The following is a 19,688-nucleotide window of genomic DNA, read 5'->3' as shown; positions in this document are numbered from 1 at the left end:
ATTATTGCTGGCGATATATGTATTGTTCACTGTTGACGTGAGGACCCTACCATGTCCTAGGGGCAGGCGTGCTGAGCTCTAGAGTTCCAAGTGATTGCATGTTTTTCATGGCACTCAGAACGCACGTTCTCTTTATTTTCACACACTGCGGTTTTTCAGACCCTACCAAGTTGATACGCTCTATCTAATGGCAATGAGTATGATGATACGAAATGCCTACACTCGAACTTGAATATACGAGCTACCCCTATTCCGCCCTCGGGGTCCCCTTGGAATAGGGGTAGCTCGTATATTCCAGGAGTAGCTCCCGTATGAACCCCCACAACCCGTGTGGCACACATGATTGAATATCACTGTCCAGTCCAATAGCTGAATCAAGCAATTGCTTCTTTGTTGCAAAGTTGACCGAGTCATCGCAAGCGGCATCATTGACAAAGACAACACTTCTCCAATCTTCCACAATGCTTTTCAGTAACAACAATGGAATAAGCATGTTTGGTCCGTGAGGCCCTACAGGTGCAATGCCCTACCCGTCAGCATAGAGGAGGAAGGCCTTCTGGTTGGATATTATCTGGTTTGACGTTACTGCTACCAATGCTTGATATCAGCTGTTTATAGTGACGAACCCCCTTGGCCCACCGCATTGCGACTACTACTGTTATTACACATCCAGTGCTTCTACAATCAAAGTATATCAAGTGTGCAAGCTTCTTATAATCCATTGGGCACAGCCATCAATACGCCGGTGCTCCCCCATAGCAACCCCCCCTTAGTATGTGGCCATGTCGTCCTTTTCCGAGACGATCGATGACATGATCACGAGCTCGGGTGGCTCATCGATCGACCCCAACAACGCTACCGATCGCCTCCAGGAGGTGAAGAAGTACTTCACGAACGAGGGCCTGCAGTTTCGCAAGGTCATCGCCCAAGGCAACCATGGCGGAGCCGTCCTCTTCGACCAGTGGCTACCCGTCGAGCCCACGCCCGGGCCTGAGGCCGGCAGCAGTACCAGCACCAGCAACAACAACAACAACGACGCACCACCACCCCCGAACCAACCATACAGAGGCGCCAGCTAGTAATCAAGTACGCCCTCGACACGCAAGAGGACGCGACCTCGGACAACGACGCGGACCTCCGCAACGAGTTCGGCTGGCTCCGGCGCTTCCGCGGCGCCGAGCACATCATCCAGGTCCTGCCCGAGTACAACCACCTGTGGCGGACCGACAACAACGACAACAACCAAAGTAGTGGTGACGTGGAGACGGGGCCCGTTCTATCGCACCCCGTCATCGTCATGGAATACCTCGAGAATGGGACGTTGGAGCAGCTGATCAACCGGTTCGGGCGGATCGAGCGGCGGATACCCCAGAGGCTTCTTTGGAGTTTCGCGCTTTGCTGTGAGTTGAGCCCGTCAACCCCCTTTTTCTTCGTCCTTGGGTATTTCCCCTCGGGATAGATAGTATATGCTTGAGAGGCCCTCTTCAAGATCACCTCCGCTGACGCATCCTGTCTCGAACTACCTACAGTACTCCGCGCCGTCGCCGCCATCTCCTACCCCGCCCAGCTCGACGGCCGCCGCCGGCGCGAGACGGCGCGCGACGAGCCGCCGGGCCTGATCACGCAGAACTCGTGGAAGGCCCCCAACGTCCTGGTCGGGGACATGTGGGAGGAGGGCGACGCGGAGCACAGCCTAGCCCCCGTGCTCAAGCTCATCGATTTCGGCCGCGGCCGCGAGGAGGACCCCGCGGCGGACGAGGACTGGAAGGAGCTCTACGGGCTGTCGAAGAACATGGCCGGGGTGGGATGGGTAAGTAATCAAGACCTTCTTTCACAAGATGGAGACACGTACCTCTTTACACCCACACACATATAGTCTTCCCTTTTCCCTTCCCAAATGCTTTCCCCCACCCTGGATATCGCCACTGTATCCATGCCATCCATCGAACCCTGCTACCAAAAACCACCCCTTCTGCTGACACGGCCACTTCCCCCAAAACCAACAGGTCCTCCAAGACCTCGCCGACGCCCCCAACCGCCGCGACTTCTACCGCGAGCGCCGTCTTCGACCCGTACGACTTCTACACGGACGTGCACGCGCACGTCCTGGAAAACGAGCGCCTCGACAAGGCCCTCCGCGACCTCATCGCCATGTGCCGCGCCGGCCAGCGCCACGAGCTGCCCACGCTGCGCGAGTTCCTGACCCTCGGCCGCGCCGGCCGGCGCAAGACGGCCGAGGAGTTCCGGCACCTGTACGACCAGAAGAAAGAAGAGAAGAAGGAGGAGGAGGAGGACGGTGGTCAGACCGAGGGTCAGGCCGAGGGTCAAGGCCGGAATCAGGAGCAGAGCCAGGGCCAGGGCGGAACCGAAACCATGGATGGGGAAGAATGGCTCTGCGAGACGGACGAGGTCCACGGTGTGCAGTGGGGTTATTGCCTCGCACATGATGGCTTCAACAAGTCATAGAAAATAACAACAATTTGAAAGCCTCAAAAGCCTTGTATTTCTCTTCCGAATAAGTAGCTTTGGATGGTAGGTAAGGGGCAAGGTCACGTACATAAGCTTGATTCATCATCACATATGACGAGGCATTGACCTTGTATAATGCAGCATTACTATAGCGCTGTCTAATTGTTATCATGTTTTTTTTTCTTTCATTCATGTCTCATATCGTAAAATGATTTGTCATCCTAGCGGAGCCTTTTTGTACACCGTCCCTATTAATTACCCAATTTATGCCTTCTGGACCTTCTCCTTGATAATATCCTTCAGGGTGAGGGCGTCGGCAGCGAACTTGCTGATACCCTCACGGAGCTTCTCAACGGCCATCTGCTCCTCGTTGAAGTCGAAGCGGAACAGGGGCTCGTTGTTGAGGTACTCCTTCTTCTCAATGTTGAGCGAGGCGGCCTGGGAAGAGTCAAGCTTCTTGGGGATGGCGTCGGTGGAGTTCATCATCTCCTCGAGCAGGTTGGGGGAGATGGTGAGGTAGTCGCAACCAGCGAGCTCAGTGATCTCACCCAGGTTGCGGAAAGAGGCACCCATGACGATGGTCTTGTAGCCGAACTTCTTGTAGTAGTTGAAGATGGACTTGACGGAGGCGACACCGGGGTCCTCCTCCTTGGTGTACTCCTTCTTGTGGGCGGCCTTGTACCAGTCAAGGATACGGCCGACGAAGGGGGAGATGAGGAAGGCACCGGCCTCAGCGGCAGCGATGGCCTGGACGGTGGAGAACATGAGGGTCAGGTTGCAGTTGATGCCGTGGTCGCGCTGGAGGATCTCGGCGGCCTTGATACCCTCGAAGGTGGAGGCGATCTTGATGAGGACGCGCTCCTTGCCAATGCCTTGCTGCTTGTAGAGCTGTAGGGTTGGGGGACCAGGTTAGCTAGGTCCTAAGAACAGAAGACGGAGGTGATGCGGAATGCAATGAAAAGGAATTGGGACGAACCTCGATCAGGTGAAGAGCCTTGTCGACGGAGGCCTTGGTGTCGAAGGAGAAGCGGGCATCGACCTCGGTAGAGACCTTGCCGGGGACGATCTTGAGAATCTCCTTGCCGAACTCGACCAGGAGGCTGTCGAGGGCATCGTCGACTTGTTCGTCGACGCTGCCGCCCTTCTGCTTGGCGTAGGCAACGGCGTTGTCGATGAGCTTGGCGTACTCGGCCTTCTTGGAGGCAGCCAGGATCAGCGAGGGGTTGGTGGTGGCATCCTGAGGCTTGTACTTGTCGATGGCTGCGGGAGAGGGAGAGGGAGAGGGGGAGTGGTCAGCGAGCGTTCGGCAGTGGCGGGGTTATGATGTAGCAGCAGCAACTTAAAAAAACTTACTGGCGAAGTCACCGGAGTCGCAGACGACGACGGTGCCGGTGGCCTTGAGCTGGTCGAGGGAGTTGGACATGATTGCGGTATAGATGGGAATTGGTTGGGTTGTGTTGGGTTGTGGTATGACGATGGGAAATGGACTGGGAGAGGGCCGGGTGTGGCAGTTGTTATGTAGTGGTCTGGTTGAGTCGGTTGTTGAGAGGGAGAGGGACAAGCTGGCCGGGTCTAGCTGGGTCTAGCTCCTCTTCAGGGTCCCGCCTCTTTCTCTTTCATCAAAATCAATGGGCGCGGGGCAACGTGCAGTTTCACCTGCTGGACTTGCTACTACTACTACGTACGCGATGTGATGTACCGACCGAGCCTTTCCTTGGAAAAGCGACGTCAACGTGGGGACTGCAGGGCCGGAGGTGTCCAGCGTAATGGCCCCTTCCGGCTAGCAAATGAGGTATTATTGTGGGATTGCGCCGTGCTCTGGTGCTGTGGCCTCTGTTGCTAGAGCTTTCGATTTCTAATTTTGCTTTCCAGTGTTCCATCCAATTCATCTTCGTCCGAGTCGGACTGCTGTGGTCCGACTAATACGGAAGTCGTGGACGGTGGACGGAGGACTGCACGCAAGTACATTGGGTGCGTGCTTACTCCGTACATGTCCTGGAAACATTTGAACACTTGACCTCTTGGCGCCTGCTCGGTGTTTGCCCCTCCATCAAAACCCCCCAAACTCTACCTACCTACATAGGTACTGTACTGTACTGGCTGGCATGACGATCGATATCTTGTCGCCTTTCGTCATTTTGATGTGTGCTGCATCCCACCTACCAGTTCATAAAGGTAGGTATCTTCCGCTCTTACTCTCGACGCCCAATGGCCACTTCCCTCGGCTTCGTATCTCGCCGCCATCTCCTGACCTGCCGAGCAACTTGAAGTCATGATGTGATACAGTAGGTAAATACGGACGTGCATCAATTGATACCTACAATACAGACCAGTCGCAGACATACATACATGCATACTGCATCTTGGTGGGCATGGCTTGATACGCATCCACAATTGCGCTGGCAGAAATAGAACCCCTCTGGCCCTTACTCATCGTCCTGCTGTCGGGTCAACGTCGACTTATGAAATGCGCCATCAGCCTACACGTGGCTGCTCCCCTTGCATGGATTGCTCCTAATTCGAGCGTTTGAGCTCTTCCTCGCCTCGCCGATAACTACTGACAAGTATACTTGGCTAGCTCCGACCCCAAATCGGATTTGTCCCATTCTGCATGCATACCGTTTTGATATCGAATATGATTATACCGCGTGATACTCTCCCCTTCGACACGGCTATATATGCATCGGAAGCCCCCCCCCACGCTGCTTGCCCCTCTCCCTCTCCGCCCTATCCGGGTAGATGCAAGTAGGATGTATGCAAGTTGGTCGCGAAGGGGGTCTCGCCAACAAGGTCTGAATCAATCAATACAAGTACAGTTCAGGTCCAGGATTGTCGTCGCTGCTTGGTAGATAACCGTCTTGCAGCCAGGAGAGCCGACTTACAGGTAGCAGTAACACAGCAAAAGACCTCAGGACCTGTCTATCCGGAGGGGCGAATTTGGGACGATCATACCGATACAATACTTCGGGGATTAACCGCACACGGAGTATAGCGATCCAAAAAAAGGTTTGCCAGCCTCGCCTGCCACCAGCCACCAGCCGCTTGCCTGACTTGCTGGCGCGGCTCATGCGGTGCCAAAAAGATATGGAGCTGGAGCTTGGGTATCCGGCCTTTCCGACCAGTCGGTGTCTGTCCGTCAACCATGAATGAATCTTCTTACAGTTTGCTGTCTCTCAGCTTGTGGCCGCACCGCCAACAGGTTTTCCTACCTAACTGACTGACTGTCCCTCCAACCTCCTGTGCGGGTTCCACAGGGCGAGCGAAGGCGGCCCGAAAGGACCAGGATTAGCATGCCTCGACCTGTCCGCGCCGGGGCTATGACAGCCGCAGGAGCACGCTTGCATGCCTTTTTAGTCGATCCAGAATTACGTAGTCCGGAGCATTACTAAGATGGAGCCTTTTCGAAAAGGATTGACGGACTCCATTCCCTCACTCGATGAACCAACTTGCTGTTAACCATTTCGCTAGGACTAGAATGAACCGATTTTATATGTTGTCCCTGGCGATCAAACTGACTGACTCCCGTGTCTTATGTCAGCAAACACAGGATACGCCTCTCGATTTCCTATCTTGTAGGTACTGGGTTTGATGGGACTGTCGTCAAGTCTCGGGCAGGGTAATTCAAGAGGCGAAAGCCTGGCGTCTTGTTCGTTGACGACCTTGATCAATGAATAATTGTTGCATATGTATGTTGTGTACAGGCACGGAACAGATTTGTGACATTGGAGTGACTCTCCAGCCTACGCCAAATGATCACCGCCCCTTTCTTTACAGAATATATCACGGGAGAAGCCCAAACGATTCCTGCAAAGAAACACAAAACAAAACGATGAAGAAGAAAAAAATGAGGCATCCCGATACGCCCTGTTTTATGATGTATACCATAAAGGAAATCCAATTAGGTCCTCAGCCTGTTTTGTGTTCATCTGTCTCGTTGGCTCCGTCTATCCTCATGCAATGCCCCGTTCCTTGGGTATAAAACAAAATGAAAAAAAATCTCGACGCCTAAAAAGCCACCTGCGCCTTTTGTCGTATGCAGAACCCCCAAACCACCATGCGGTCTCCCTCCTGTGGGGATGGGGAGAAAGTCTCGAAGAAAGGAGCGAAAGAAAAGCTGACACCAAATGCCTAGAAGAAAACGCCAACGGGCTGATATAAAAAAACGACCTTTTCCCCTTCTTTTTACGCAGCCTTCTCGCACGCGGTACTGACAATCCGGTGCTTCACCACGTGCCTCCCAATCATGGACCGCCCGGCCTCGAAGACGAGCGCGCTGAGCTGGCCGCCGCGCACGCAGCTGCTGTCGAGCCCGAACGAGTAGGACTGGAGATTGAGCCCCGTCTTGGCGTCGTGGCCGTAGACGACCGACACGCGGTCCTTCTTGTGCTTGTGGGCCATCTGGGCCTTATTCCAGGCCTCGCTCCAGGGCTGGCCGTCGCGCGTCTCAGTCGGCACCGCGATGTCGATGTCGTTGCGCGCGATGCCGTTCTTCTCCAGGATCCGCTCCTCGCGCTCGTAGGCGGCCTCGACGGCCGCGTCGCTGACGTCGAGCGAGTTCTTCTTCTTGGCCGCCGCGGCGTCCTTGAGGTCCTGGCGCACCTCCTGTCGCGCCTGCTCGCGCCCGGGATACTTGAACGTCCGCATGTTCATGACGGCGGTTTCGTCCTGGTCTTCCAGGGGGACGCCCGGCACCAGACCCGCGTGTACCACCACCCATTCGCCGCTGTCCTGGTCGGCGATTTTGCCTAGGCGCAGAATCACGGGTAACCTGGCGAGCCACTCGCGTTGCTCGGAGCTAAGCTGTCGAGCCGTGGCCAGGGCGGCATCCTCGCTCTTCGACGTCTCGGCCTCGCGCTTTTGGTGCTCGGGTGCGGATGAGGACTCGGCAGCAGTGCCCTCTTCGCTGAGAAGTGCACGCAAGACCTTTTCTTCGTGGTTTCCTCGCACACCCGACGCTCCCATTTCCATAGCCAGTGCGACGACGCCGGCGGAGTCGGGTCCCTTGTTGATCATGTCGCCAGTGAATATTACATGGTCGCCACGCTCCGCGCTGTACTCGGCCTTTTGGAGCAGCGCCTTCAACTCTTTCAATTGTCCGTGGACATCGCCTATTATAATGAGACGCGGGGAACTAGCGGCAGCTTGGGGCATGTGCTTCGACGGTAATGTAGCGACGGATATTGAGCCCTTAGTTAAAGGGCGCGCAGGCGTCCCGTAGGTCATGGGCGGGACAGGCTCGAGCGGTACTTGTTTTCGTATGTCGTGGTTGGTGACGGTGCCCAGCTGGGCGTCATTGAACTGCAGAGGCGAAGCGACCTCGTCGGTGGAATCGCTGCTGCCATTCTCGTCCTTGGGCGACGGGGGGTCCTTCTGATCGAGCGTGGTTAAATGCAGCTTCTGTGCGACGGCGGCAGCGTCTGGCGTGGGCATGCCTGCATTGAAGCGTGAGGACATGAATAAAGTGCTGAGAACCAAGAAGCCGGCGACGAATACGTAGAGGCGCCGCCTCCGGTACCGTGGGTTGAGGTAGGATGTCGGGATGCGCGAGGAGAGCGCCATTGGGTGCTACGGCACAGAGTTCAGAGTTTCGTCTGAAGCTTAGCGAGCGGCGGCGCTGACGTCGTTGTACATACGCCGTGGTGGTAGGCGGTCCAGTCAGCAGCCAGCACAGTAATATACCTTGCTGGATTGAGCAGTTCGCGCAAGAGAGATCAGCAAAGGCCAAGAAACTTGTGAGCTTCTATTTCATGGCGTTTTCTCCCCCTTCTTCTTCGTCGGTAGCGGCTTGTGGTGTTTCGGTCGAGTAATAGAAAGGATGAACCGGGCAGTCTAGGAAGTGCAGTGCTATCTGTAACATCGTCGGTAGCACTGGATTGTGCAGTGCTGGGACCGTCTCACAACCCAATTGGCATTTCGTCCGGTGGGGCTGCGGAGGCCTGATGAAAAACAGTGACGCAGATCGGTAAAGAAAAACGACGCCCGCAGCACTAGAACCACTATTGCGATAACCGCTAGCAACATTGCTGGCAAGCCCGTTTGCCGTCTCAACCGTGGCCATACCTCATGTTATGTCATCCATCAAATCGCTCCTCCCAAACTGACGGCATACGGTTACATGAGGCCGCATCACGATGGATGAACAGAAGTTGGGAAAAGGGGGTCGGTTATGTAGGCCCCTACTCAACAATACCAATGCCCAATATCACTCACCAATCTTAAGGTTAATTAGAGTATGTCAACAAGGGGTCCGTCTCCCACCCTGCGTCAACCAATCGGTTTCACCCGTGCCCATTGCGACATTGGCAGAAGAAAAGTCATCCCGACTCTCTATACCTGCCTGCCTGCCATGGGTTATGCATGAGCCAAATGTCCCCCGGATCTCTTGGAGAAACTCCTTTAACCTTGGTTGTTTCCGCTTGCTCGGATCTGAATCTGGACACGATCTAGGCAATCATCATATAGTAACCGCTCCATTATCATTACCGTCCTACTCCTACGGTCCTATTATACCTATGAGTAGGAGAGAGAAAGAGAACCGGGAATGCAACGGCCCAACCCTGCCCGCAGTCGCCCCTGTCATGTTCCCTCATGTCAGAAACACCAATCAGTGCCAATCCGAATCTAACTGCTTTACTTTGCTCCTTTGCTTTTGCCCCTTGACCAACTGCAATCGGCCCGTGTTCATATTCGTACAACATTCAAGAGAATTAGTCCAACACCATGAGAGCTGCCGTGTACAGTCCAGCCACTCCTCGACTCCTCGTGCGATCCTGAAACCTGTAAGGATACAAGCATGCGATCCAATGGAGTAAGGATGCTTAGAAAGCACAACCAAACGCCCAGAGGCAAACATGCAAACATGCCTCCACACCAACGTGGATAGCCAACTCTGGACAATTCCGTAGCAAATACTGGCCGTCCAATTACGCGCAAGTACGCAACAACAGGAGAATGTGCTACAAAGTCGGTGGCCCTCGTGGCTGTCAAGCATTCAAGGTTTTGATCATCATTTTCACCTTGCGCTTGTCCGTCACCAGCAGGTTTCGTGCGTCGAAAATTGCATGCATAGTTTCGACGACCTTGTGAAAGCTGCTAGCAGCACCATGTTCCTGTGTGAATCGGACTATGCTCAGTGGGTTTCGCTTGCCATGCTCAATAACTGTCATGATCTCGGCAGCAAACGACACTTCTTTCATGCTGAGATCTGGATAGAAGATATTGTGTTAGTCGTGGACTCAGAAAGGGCAAGCATTGACACCACCGGCGGCTATACATACAGTTATGTTTGCTTACACGACCAAAGACAATATTCCGGTTCTTGTCTACCTGGATATCGCGAATACCATACCGGCGCCATTCTTTAAGGAGAATGACAATCTCCTGACGAACGCGGCGACGGGATATGTTGAAGCAGAGGTGATCGGTTGCGGGCTTCACACGGAACAGGCGAGCCAGCCAGGTCTGCTGTGGCTCGATGTTGCGAGTAGCAACGCTTTCATTCCACTTATCTGCGCGGGGTGGCCGTGAGGGGTGGTTGAACATGCGAACAGGCTCAGGGCTCGGGGAGTCGTCAAACTCCGGACCTGGTAGCCAGTAAGTACATGATCATAATTCGTAAGGGCTCTGTGATAACATGACATTTGGTTAGTAGCGACTTACCTCCAAGGGAAAGCTTCATTTCTTCTCCATCTTTGCTGTTGCGCCAGAAAGCGAGACTAAAGCTCTTCTTCTTGGTGGGCGGCATGACTGGAGCTGATGAAACATTGCTCTCTGAATAAGACAGCTCTTCAGTCTGTCCGGAAGCAGAGCCATGATGCGATTTGAATATGTCCTCTTTGTCTTTAGAGGTTCTCTTGAACCACGAAGATTTCTTCCTCATACCACCCGACGAGCTTCTCTGCGAAATTGTACTGGGCTCCTCGGGGATCGTCTTCGTAACTTCACCATGTGCAAATTGCTGGTGTAGGTTTGTTTCCACCCGAACCTGTCTACCGCTATTCGCAGAACATTTCCTGACGTTGAGAGGCGCTGGTGCTTTTACCGGGCTGTGCTTGACGGAAGGTGACTGTACCACGCGGATCGTATTCTCTTGACGAGCCAGATACTCGAGACCCTTGTCTTCGGTTGAGGTACCAAGCGTGTTTTTTACAGCAACATGTGCTGAAGAGTTGCGCACGTTGTTATATTGAGCTTCATGAATAGAAGGCAACGGAACAGTGTCCATTCCCCATTGGGTGCTATATCTCGAATAAATCGGAGCTGAGACGGTCCGCCTTTCCTCGTCTGCCTTCTTCGAGGACGGAACAAGCTTATTCAGATTAGACACCACCCGGTCCACGTGTCCCTTAAACTCGTTAGACTTCAACTCGTGTTTTTCTATTCTTTTCTTGGTCATTGTGATCTCGTGAAGCCTCGACTCGGTTGGGGCCGGAGTGGGAGGTAAAGGTCGCATATCCCATTGTTGTAGGTTCCGCAGAGCCATTCGCCCACTGTGTTGAGGGTGAGTCGGTGTCTCCATGGCGATAGATGAAGACCTTGTGTCATGATGGGTCCCCGTGTTGCTGGCTGGAATCGGCAAAGATCCTACCGAGGCTTCATCTACACGCTCGGGAAGGAGAAGAGAGCTGTTGAAGGCTTGATCGCAATCCTTAGCTATACTGTGACTGAAGTGTCGGAGTTCGTCGTTCCATGGCAAGCAAGTGTCGTTGGGCCGCGGAAACTCAGCCATCGTCTGTGATCCATGATTGCCGCGACTGTCCTCCTTCGGGCGTTTACCTTGTTTCATTGCATTCACAGATGGCTTGTGAAATTGGCTGTGTGTAATATCATCACCGGCCATGCTCGTAGAGGTACGGCCTATGGAGCCTGTAGCTCGACTTTTCACCGGCTGTCTGCGGACATGAGAGAAGTCTACACCACGCTTATGTCGAGAAGCATTCCGCTTGTAAGGAGTGCCATCTCCACTCCTGAGAGAGGTGAGCGAGCGTCGGATGGATCCCAGGCCAGTAGTGGTAGCTAAGCGCTTGTTGTATCTTCCACGTCTCGAATAAGTCGAATTGCTTCTGATTGAACCATTCCGAACCCTACCACTGTTGGTCGCCCGGGTAGAACTCTTCGCAACGCTACCATTGCGGTGGACAGTGATTTTGGCGTGGCTCGCTTCGTTCTCTCCCATGATGCGTGACGACTTGAACGGATCATAGCTCCTTATCGTACCTCCGGCGTCTGTAGCAGTCTCTACGCCGTTCTCATCAGTGGCAACATTGGAAATCACAGTAAATCTGGACGGGATTCTGCCGGGTCGCCCAGGGAATTCAAGCGTCGTGAGCTTCCGCTTCCACGTTGCAGGTTGGAGATGATGAAAATCGCTAGGTGAGTGTGGTAAGTTACACCGGTAGTTCTCGAGCTGATTCTCTGTATATCGGAGCAATAAGTAGTAGAACAACTTCTTGTCACTTGGCCTGGAGGGAAATTAGTTATTGCAATAACCCAAGTATTGTAACCACTCTGCTGCGTACTCACTCTCTGCATATAAGTTCCTCGACGATTTTGTCCTCACTGTATGTGTGCCACATTGACTTGAGTTGCCGGACGATGTCCAGATCGATGTTCTCCAACGCCACTTGAGTCTGTCTTCCGCTTTGGCGGATAGCGTCTAGTTGAAAATCGTCTTTGCTCAACTGCTTCAAGTCATCATATGTATCGTATGCCGTCATAAGGTCATGCTCCCATATGTCTCTGATATCGATTCGTCTGTCCGGGTTAGGCTGAAGCATCCGCCGGATCAAATCCCTGCTGGCCCAGCTCAGATGTTCCGGTTCAGAGTATCTTCCAATCTGGGCTTTCTTGAGCAGCTTTCTCAAGTCGCCGTCCCGATCATCAAACGGAAGACGGCCGCATAGGCACGCATACAGGATGACACCAGCACTCCACACATCAACCTTGTGGCCCTGATACCCTCGATTCTGGCTCACCAGCTCAGGGGCAGCATAATGTGGGCTACCGCATGCCGTTTGGAGCCAGTGTGTCGGACCTTGATGGATCGCGGCCATGCCGAAATCAGCAATCTTTATCTGACCAGTGTTTGAAATCAAGATGTTCTCGGGTTTGAGATCTCGGTGGCAAATATTGAACGAATGGCAATAATCCAGAGCACTGATGATCTGTCGGAAGAAGAAGACCGTTTCGTTTTCTCGCAGACACTGATACTCATTTATGTACTCAAAGAGGTCGCCATGGTTGACATATTCGAGCACAAGATAGCTGGGATACTGTTAGTGTAGGAAGGGGTTGGATCGAGGGCTATACTCACATCTCAGAGCGGTTCTCCCAGATGTCATAGATTTTCATGATGTTGGGGTGATCGATCAGCTTCAGTAGCGCCACTTCGCGCTCGATGGACAAGGGCATGTGGTTTTGCCGCTTGAAGTCGTCCTTTGATTGATCCCAGGCGTCAATGTCCTGGAGACTGCCGGCCTGTGTGAGACGAACCCCGTGTTTAGGGAGAATCTTGACAGCCGCATCCTCTCCAGTCACTGAGTGCCTGGCAAGCCTAACCCTACCAGCTGATCCCTTGCCTAGGGTTTTGCCCAGATGCCATGGCCCGACATGAGTCTTCCGTTTGCTGCTTGACGCGCCACTTGATGTAGAGATCTGAGAGGCACGCTTGTCGGTATTGGGATCAGTCGTAGGACCAGGCACACTGCGTGAGACTGCCGAGGCAGAGACTCGGGATTGAAGTGTGGCTTCGCAATGAGTAGCAACACTCTGATGACGACGATGACCTCTGGAGCTCGACCGATTCTTAGGGGGTTAGCCACTTCGCGGTGGACCTGTGAGGTAGCCTTTCCTGTGTATTGTGTAGGTGCATTGACAACACGGTGGGTTGCGTCACTCAGAGGATGCCTCGTGTGCTGAGACTTTTGCACACCGCGGTTATCCATTGCAGCACATGGAAAACCAGGGCAGACGGTGAGTGACGCCCTTCTTGATTAATTCAGGAGATGTGTCGTGCTTAGGTGGGTAGGGCAAAAAGCTGCATCAGAGAAATTGCATCTGGGAGTAGGGCGGGCTGGAGGGGAAGGAGGTAGGTAGAGGTACTTGGGCGGCACGAAGGTCGACCCGCGTGCAGCTGTCCCAAATTTCAGGGCAAGCTCACAGCAAACAGGAATGCGAAGAGTGAAGTAGGGGGGACGAGAGAGGACATCGACAATCTGCCAAATTGGACAAACCAAAAGATGGTGTCTGGAATTCCAGCAGTTGAGCTCTGTGATATGAGAGGGAGAGAGCTGGCTGGAACGCGATGTTTTGGCTGGAAGAGCTAGCGGGCTCCTTTCAAATCCCCATTCATACCATCGAACACCAATTGGGATGTCTAGACCAGCTGTGGGGGCCTTGGAAACTCGCAGGTACCTCCTCCTTACCTTGACACTTGAGGTGCCAATAAAGCTGAAGTTCAGGTGTGGAAGTAAGCAATCAACTGGAATAATTGTTGCTGTTGGATAAAAAAATTGTGAAAGACCCAATCATATGTATGGCCTTTTACCGTCTAGCTGCAAGGGCTGTTTGGATACCACGTTTTTTCTCAGACGACCATGGCCGTCAACTGCTGGACACTTTTCTCGTAATTTATCCCTTGATGCAGCAAGTATTTTCAGTCATGACCTCAGCTTTTGGCCCTCGAACTTCGTTTTGTCAGTGTTTATCAATCTGCTTATACAATCAGAGGAAGATGGAGTGGTTAGAGTGAGCGGCATATGATATTGAGGTACCAATATGCCTCTCTATGTAGAAGTTCAGCATCATTATCACTGTAGCCAGATTGTTACCTCTATGCAGATAGTAATGGTGCCCCTGGTACCCGAAATGCCCAGATATGGACTCGGACGGCATGAGGATGTTGCAAATCCACATGTATGAAAACGTGATTTCGTACTTCTGTTATTGATCTGACGAGATCTACACAAGGGAGACAGACTGGCAAGAAGAGGTTCCTACAACAAACCACGGGCCGCTTATTGATAACCGTGGCAAATCCAGTACCGTGGACATGTAAGGTAAAACAATACTTGTTAACATCGAGCACATCATAGAAACATGCCAGAGCTGAAGACTGATATCATATACCCGTACAGCTGTAGTGATATCGGTGACGTAATGTCCCACATCACCAGTAATATTATATAGAAGGTATTGATCCTCAGAGAGGACTTACTTGATTAACTGGGCCATTGCCTAGCTGATATTTTGCCTACATGTCTACGAGAGGAAACAGGATGCTCTCGTCTTGACAGATACACTTGCACATGTAGTTGAATTGACGGACGGCCCCATTTGATTGACAGCATTTGGCCAACCAACCAACATCCTGGGGCTGCACAAGCGTTGGTTGATTAGGTACAGCCAACTTTATTTAGTGGCACCAACTGAGCCCCCACCCATTGAATCAGACGCGCCAAGCCAGTCCTGTTCACGCGTCAACCTCCATTTAGCACTTCCAGATTGACCCCACGTGTGTTCCTTTCTGCGCAAGTAGAAGAGTCTTTGAGGCCGTCATCTATTGTGATTTGAACACTGGCCAGCCTTGTGCAACATGCATGATTAATCCTCCTGCGAAGAGGCCGCTCTCACGTAACCATCAGCATCACCCAAGACAAGTGCGCCCGGTCATCAGATCGGCCCGGTCATCGCGATGCCCTCGACTACGTCGCATCGCCGCTCGCGCTCGGTCTACGAGGACGAGGAGGGCACACAATCTCCTGCCCCAGGATCGTCGAAACGACAGCGCCAAGGCCGTAGAAGACAGTCCGTCGAGAACGACTTCGATGAAAATGACAGCGATCGTAACGAATCAAATGAATCTCACACCCAGACAAACGGCCCTTCGAGTTTTCGCGTAAACGGCGCCCCGAACCCCAATGGACAGCACGATACCGAAGAATACCATCCAGGTGCCATTGTCCGAGTCATGGTGGAGGACTTCGTGACGTACGAACATGCGGAATTCTTCCCTGGCCCCAATCTCAACATGGTCATCGGCCCCAATGGTACAGGCAAGAGCTCGCTGGTGTGCGCCATCTGCCTCGGCTTGGGATTCCACCCCCGAAACCTAGGGCGTGCTGGTCATGTCGGCGAATTTGTCAAGCATGGAAAGGACTATGCTGTCATCGAAGTCGAACTACAAGCGAATCCCAGCCAGCGCAGCAACCCCGTGGTTCGCGTACAGATTTCACGCGAAGATAACGGCAGGAAGTGGTGGCTCAATGGCAGGGAATCTACGCAAAAAGCCGTGCATGGTCTGACAAAGGAGATGCGAATTCAGATAGACAACCTCTGCCAGTTTCTTCCCCAGGATAAGGTTGCAGAATTCGCGGGTCTTACCCCGATCGATCTTCTCCACGAGACTTTGCGAGCAGCTGCACCAGAAAAGATGATAGAGGAGAAATCACAGTTGAAGACGCTGCACCAGGAACACAAGAAACTAAAAGCCAATGTCGATACTTCCTCTGAGACCCTCAAACAGTTGGAGAGCCGCCAACAGGCCCAGCAAGCAGACGTCGACAGGCTTAAGGAGCGAGACGCCATCACAGCGAGGATCAAGGAGTGGGAGAATACGCGCATCTGCGCTCAATACGAAGTCGCAAAAAATGCGCATTCGGCAGCTAAAGCAGCAAAGAGTGAGGCAATTAAGCGACTCAATAACCTCGAGAGAGCTTGTGGGCCGGCACTCGAGGCTGTCAACAGCAAGCAAGACTACAAGACCAAGATCGAGTTGGTTGTGGGTGACCGAGAGAAGCGGCTTAAGAATGCCGAAGCTAGGTCTGCTCAGAGTATTCTGGAAATCGAGAAGCAGAGCAACGACATAGTACAGAAGAAACGCGAGATCACTGCAGAGAAAAGCTCCTTTGCAAAAAGGCGGGAGGAGATCCGCGAGCTCAGGCTGAAGATAACGGGCCTTGAGGCGAAGCGTAAACAGGAACCTCCAGCATTCGTTGCAGGCGAATGGAATCAAAAGATCGTGAGTTACCACTAGTCGAATCTCCCTGTTCTGTTTACTGACTCTGAATGTAGCGGGAAAAGGAGCATCGGCAACGTGAAATCGCCGAGGAAAAGCGTCAAGCCAATACCCATAAAGCTGATACCCAACGTCAGGGGACAGCTGTCCACGCTGAAATAAAACAGCTCAGGAAAGAGATCGAGGACCTGAATTCCCAAGAAGGACAGCTGGTGAGCTACTTGCGGAGAATTGACCCACATGTTGCCAAAGGTTGGGAGTGGTTGCAGGACCATCGCGATGAATTTGAGGAAGAAGTGTTTGGCCCTCCGATGCTAAACTGTTCTTTGAAAGATGGCCGGTATTCGGACCTCGTTCAGTCGATGCTGGCAAAGAACGACTTTCTCTGTTTCATTACGCAGACAAGGAAAGACCATCAAAAACTCAGCGACCAGTTTTACAAGGAGATGAGGCTAAGGGTGACTATCAAGACCTGTGTCAACAAGATCGAGGAGTTTAGGCCACCCATGTCAGCAGACGAAGCACGTCAGCTTGGCATTGACGGCTTCGCTATTGATTACATTGATGGCCCCAGCCCCGTATTGGCTACTCTCTGCTCTGATAAACGACTGCATGCCTCGGGCGTTGCCCTTCGGGAGGCCAGTGCTGAACAGCTCAGACAGCTTTTTGAAGGGCAGAAAATATCGCAATGGGCAACGGGATCAACCCGCTTCCAGGTGATTCGAAGAAGAGAGTACGGCCCTGGTGCCGAAACCACTAGCACAAAGCAGGTTCGGCCAGGTCAATTCTGGACTGACCAACCTGTGGATAATGCCGAGAAAGCCGACCTTCAGAATAAACTCGAGGCAAAAGACGAGGAGAAGCAGGAGCTGATTAAAGAGTTTGAAGCGGCTAAAGCCCGTGTGGCCGAACTGGAGGATAAGGACGAGAAGGTGATGAAAGAGATTGTAAGTTTCTTTGCAATGGGTGCTGAATTTTGGCTAACTCCTCCCAGGACCAGCTCAAATCAGACAAGAGCAAGCTGCAGACAGCCTATACCCATTGGTCTGCCCTACCCGAGAAAATTGGTAAGGACCCATGATCTCACAGGACCCATGATCTCACCCGCCTCACATGATTAAGACTAACTTCAATATAGATACCGAGAAAGCCAGCTTGAAAGAGAGGCAGGACAGTTTTGTCGAATGCCGATCCCGTATCGCACAACTGACGTCGCAACTTGACGACTTGTGCTGTGGAAAGGCGCAAGCCGTTATTCGCCACAAAGCACTCGTGGAAAACATACGCAGTGCCCACCTCGCACTGTTGGATGCCCGCATTCGTCTCGTTGAGGCCACCTCGGATATTCAGGGACTCAAGGATCGCAATCGTAACATCACTCAAGATCTTGATAATACCAAGGCCGAGATCAACAATCACAAGGCGGCCACCATTGCTGCTAAGGAAGAGGCCGTGAGGGTCTCGAATTTATTCAAAGACTTCGAAAGCAACGAGCATGACATTGAACACTATCGTGAACGGGCCACGGGCAAAACACCCGAGGATATTGATCAGGAGATTGAGGCTGAAAGAGCCAATTTCGATCTGATCCAGCCGGTTGACCAGCAAGTTCTACGCCAGTATGAAAAGCGCAACAGAGAGATTCAAGACTACACCAACAGAAAAGAAGACCAGGCTCGAAAACTCGAGAAAGTTGGCGATCAGATCCAGAAGCTGATGCGCAGCTGGGAGCCCAGCGTTGACCAGCTGGTTTCTCGTATCAATGATGCTTTCAGCTACAATTTCCAGCAAATCAGCTGCGCTGGTGAGGTTGGTGTGCACAAGGAAGAGGATTTCGACCAGTGGGCAATCGAGATCAAGGTCAAGTTCCGGTACGTCGCGCCCGGGCCAATCTTTGTCAAGTTATGCTGAGCTAACCTTGAATGCAGTGAGAACGAGACTCTACAGCAACTCAATCAGCACCGCCAGTCCGGTGGTGAGCGCGCTGTGTCGACGATTTTCTACCTGATGGCTCTGCAATCCATGGCACAAGCCCCCTTCCGTGTCGTGGATGAGATCAATCAAGGAATGGACCCGCGCAACGAGCGCATGGTCCACGAGCGCATGGTCGAGATTGCTTGCCGCGAGCACACGAGCCAGTACTTCCTCATCACGCCCAAGCTGCTGACTGGCCTGCGTTACGACCCGCGCATGCGAGTCTTGTGCATTGCCAGTGGAGAGCACGTTCCGCCCGAGGCACGGCAACTGGATTTCAAGAAGTTGGTGGGCCTGCAGCGTGCTGCTACCGCCCTAAAGGCTTCGGCTTAGGGTTTCCGGAGTCATTGATCATCCTGGAAGGGTGGGTATATTATTTACTTAGTGTTTGATGGTGGTAGATACGGACACCGACTGGTTGTGCTCGGCGGTGATTTCGCCTTCGGACTTGTAACAGCGGTAACAGCATGGCGTTTAACATGGTGGGGACTTAGTATACCTGATCTTAATTGAGGGTAGGGTAGGGTAGGGGGATTCATCTCTTATCCTCTACGAAGAGGCGAGGGCTCGTGTGTATCAGAGGACCAAATGCCTCGATGGCCTGGGTTGTAAACACAAGTCATCCAGCAGAGTGGTTGGCCTGGTTCTCACTGATCATGACGACGTTGAGGACGTTTCCTGTCCTCAGTCGTTGTATTAAACGCTTACTAGGCTCGGAATGAATGATCAAAAAAGACATGTTAACTTACTTGTGTGTTTCGTCTCATCTACGTGTCCCATGAGGAAAATGATGGGCTTCCACCCCCTTTTGCCTCCTACCAATTAGACGACGCAGCTCTTTTACCTTTGCTTTGCCGCCACTTCGATGCAGAACCAATGCAACACGCACTTGCCAGCTGCCATAAACGAAATAGGATGACTCCTGGTACTAACGCGCAGCACTGTTTCCAGTATAGCTTGAGTATGGCCAAAGGACGGAAAAAAGATATATTGATACTATAAAACTGGCATGAGTTACTGTAGAAGATGGGCTTGGTACTTATAGATCTTGCATTTTCGGGCTTGTTTCTTGCGCTACCTGAGAATGCAGGCTTGGCAGGGGCTCCTATTTCAGGGGTGCCAACTATGACTCAAATTTCACGATATTTCAACCACTGCCAAACTGAAAATCCTACAGGATTGTGCTAGAGCTGGACTAAAGTATTATTATACACGCTGTCGTTGGGGGAGA

At 52.6% G+C, this 19,688-nt stretch overlaps 5 protein-coding genes across 5 annotated transcripts; 2 read left to right on the top strand and 3 right to left on the bottom strand.

The window, feature by feature from the left end:
* Positions 1 to 782: 782 nt before the first annotated feature.
* On the top strand, positions 783 to 2,466 carry PG986_008078 (uncharacterized protein; the record flags this gene model as incomplete). Its single annotated transcript, XM_066844300.1, has 4 exons — positions 783 to 1,005; positions 1,080 to 1,400; positions 1,530 to 1,814; positions 1,877 to 2,466. 4 exons carry the CDS (start codon positions 783 to 785, stop codon positions 2,464 to 2,466), a joined length of 1,419 nt encoding a protein of 472 aa, XP_066700412.1.
* Positions 2,467 to 2,733: 267 nt separating this feature from the next.
* PG986_008077 (Transaldolase) lies at positions 2,734 to 3,892 on the bottom strand (the record flags this gene model as incomplete). The annotated part of the gene is made up of 3 exons (XM_066844299.1): positions 2,734 to 3,357; positions 3,446 to 3,729; positions 3,823 to 3,892. The coding sequence occupies 3 exons, from the start codon at positions 3,890 to 3,892 to the stop codon at positions 2,734 to 2,736; spliced, it is 978 nt and encodes a 325-aa protein (XP_066700411.1).
* Positions 3,893 to 6,651: 2,759 nt separating this feature from the next.
* On the bottom strand, positions 6,652 to 8,028 carry PG986_008076 (uncharacterized protein; the record flags this gene model as incomplete). Its single annotated transcript, XM_066844298.1, has 1 exon — positions 6,652 to 8,028. One exon carries the CDS (start codon positions 8,026 to 8,028, stop codon positions 6,652 to 6,654), a length of 1,377 nt encoding a protein of 458 aa, XP_066700410.1.
* Positions 8,029 to 9,452: 1,424 nt separating this feature from the next.
* Positions 9,453 to 13,412, bottom strand: PG986_008075 (Pkinase-domain-containing protein; the record flags this gene model as incomplete). Its single annotated transcript, XM_066844297.1, has 6 exons — positions 9,453 to 9,673; positions 9,747 to 10,052; positions 10,129 to 11,930; positions 11,992 to 12,732; positions 12,782 to 13,122; positions 13,173 to 13,412. The coding sequence occupies 6 exons, from the start codon at positions 13,410 to 13,412 to the stop codon at positions 9,453 to 9,455; spliced, it is 3,651 nt and encodes a 1,216-aa protein (XP_066700409.1).
* A 1,748-nt stretch (positions 13,413 to 15,160) lies between these two features.
* Positions 15,161 to 18,790, top strand: PG986_008074 (structural maintenance of chromosomes 5 smc5; the record flags this gene model as incomplete). Its single annotated transcript, XM_066844296.1, has 5 exons — positions 15,161 to 16,486; positions 16,540 to 17,430; positions 17,478 to 17,550; positions 17,622 to 18,354; positions 18,412 to 18,790. The coding sequence occupies 5 exons, from the start codon at positions 15,161 to 15,163 to the stop codon at positions 18,788 to 18,790; spliced, it is 3,402 nt and encodes a 1,133-aa protein (XP_066700408.1).
* Positions 18,791 to 19,688: the final 898 nt, after the last annotated feature.

The sequence above is a fragment of the Apiospora aurea genome, assembly GCF_038362705.1.
Source record: "Apiospora aurea strain CBS 24483 chromosome Unknown utg000005l_segment0_segment0, whole genome shotgun sequence".
NCBI lineage: Eukaryota > Fungi > Ascomycota > Sordariomycetes > Amphisphaeriales > Apiosporaceae > Apiospora > Apiospora aurea.
This window is presented reverse-complemented; position numbering and strand designations above follow the sequence as displayed.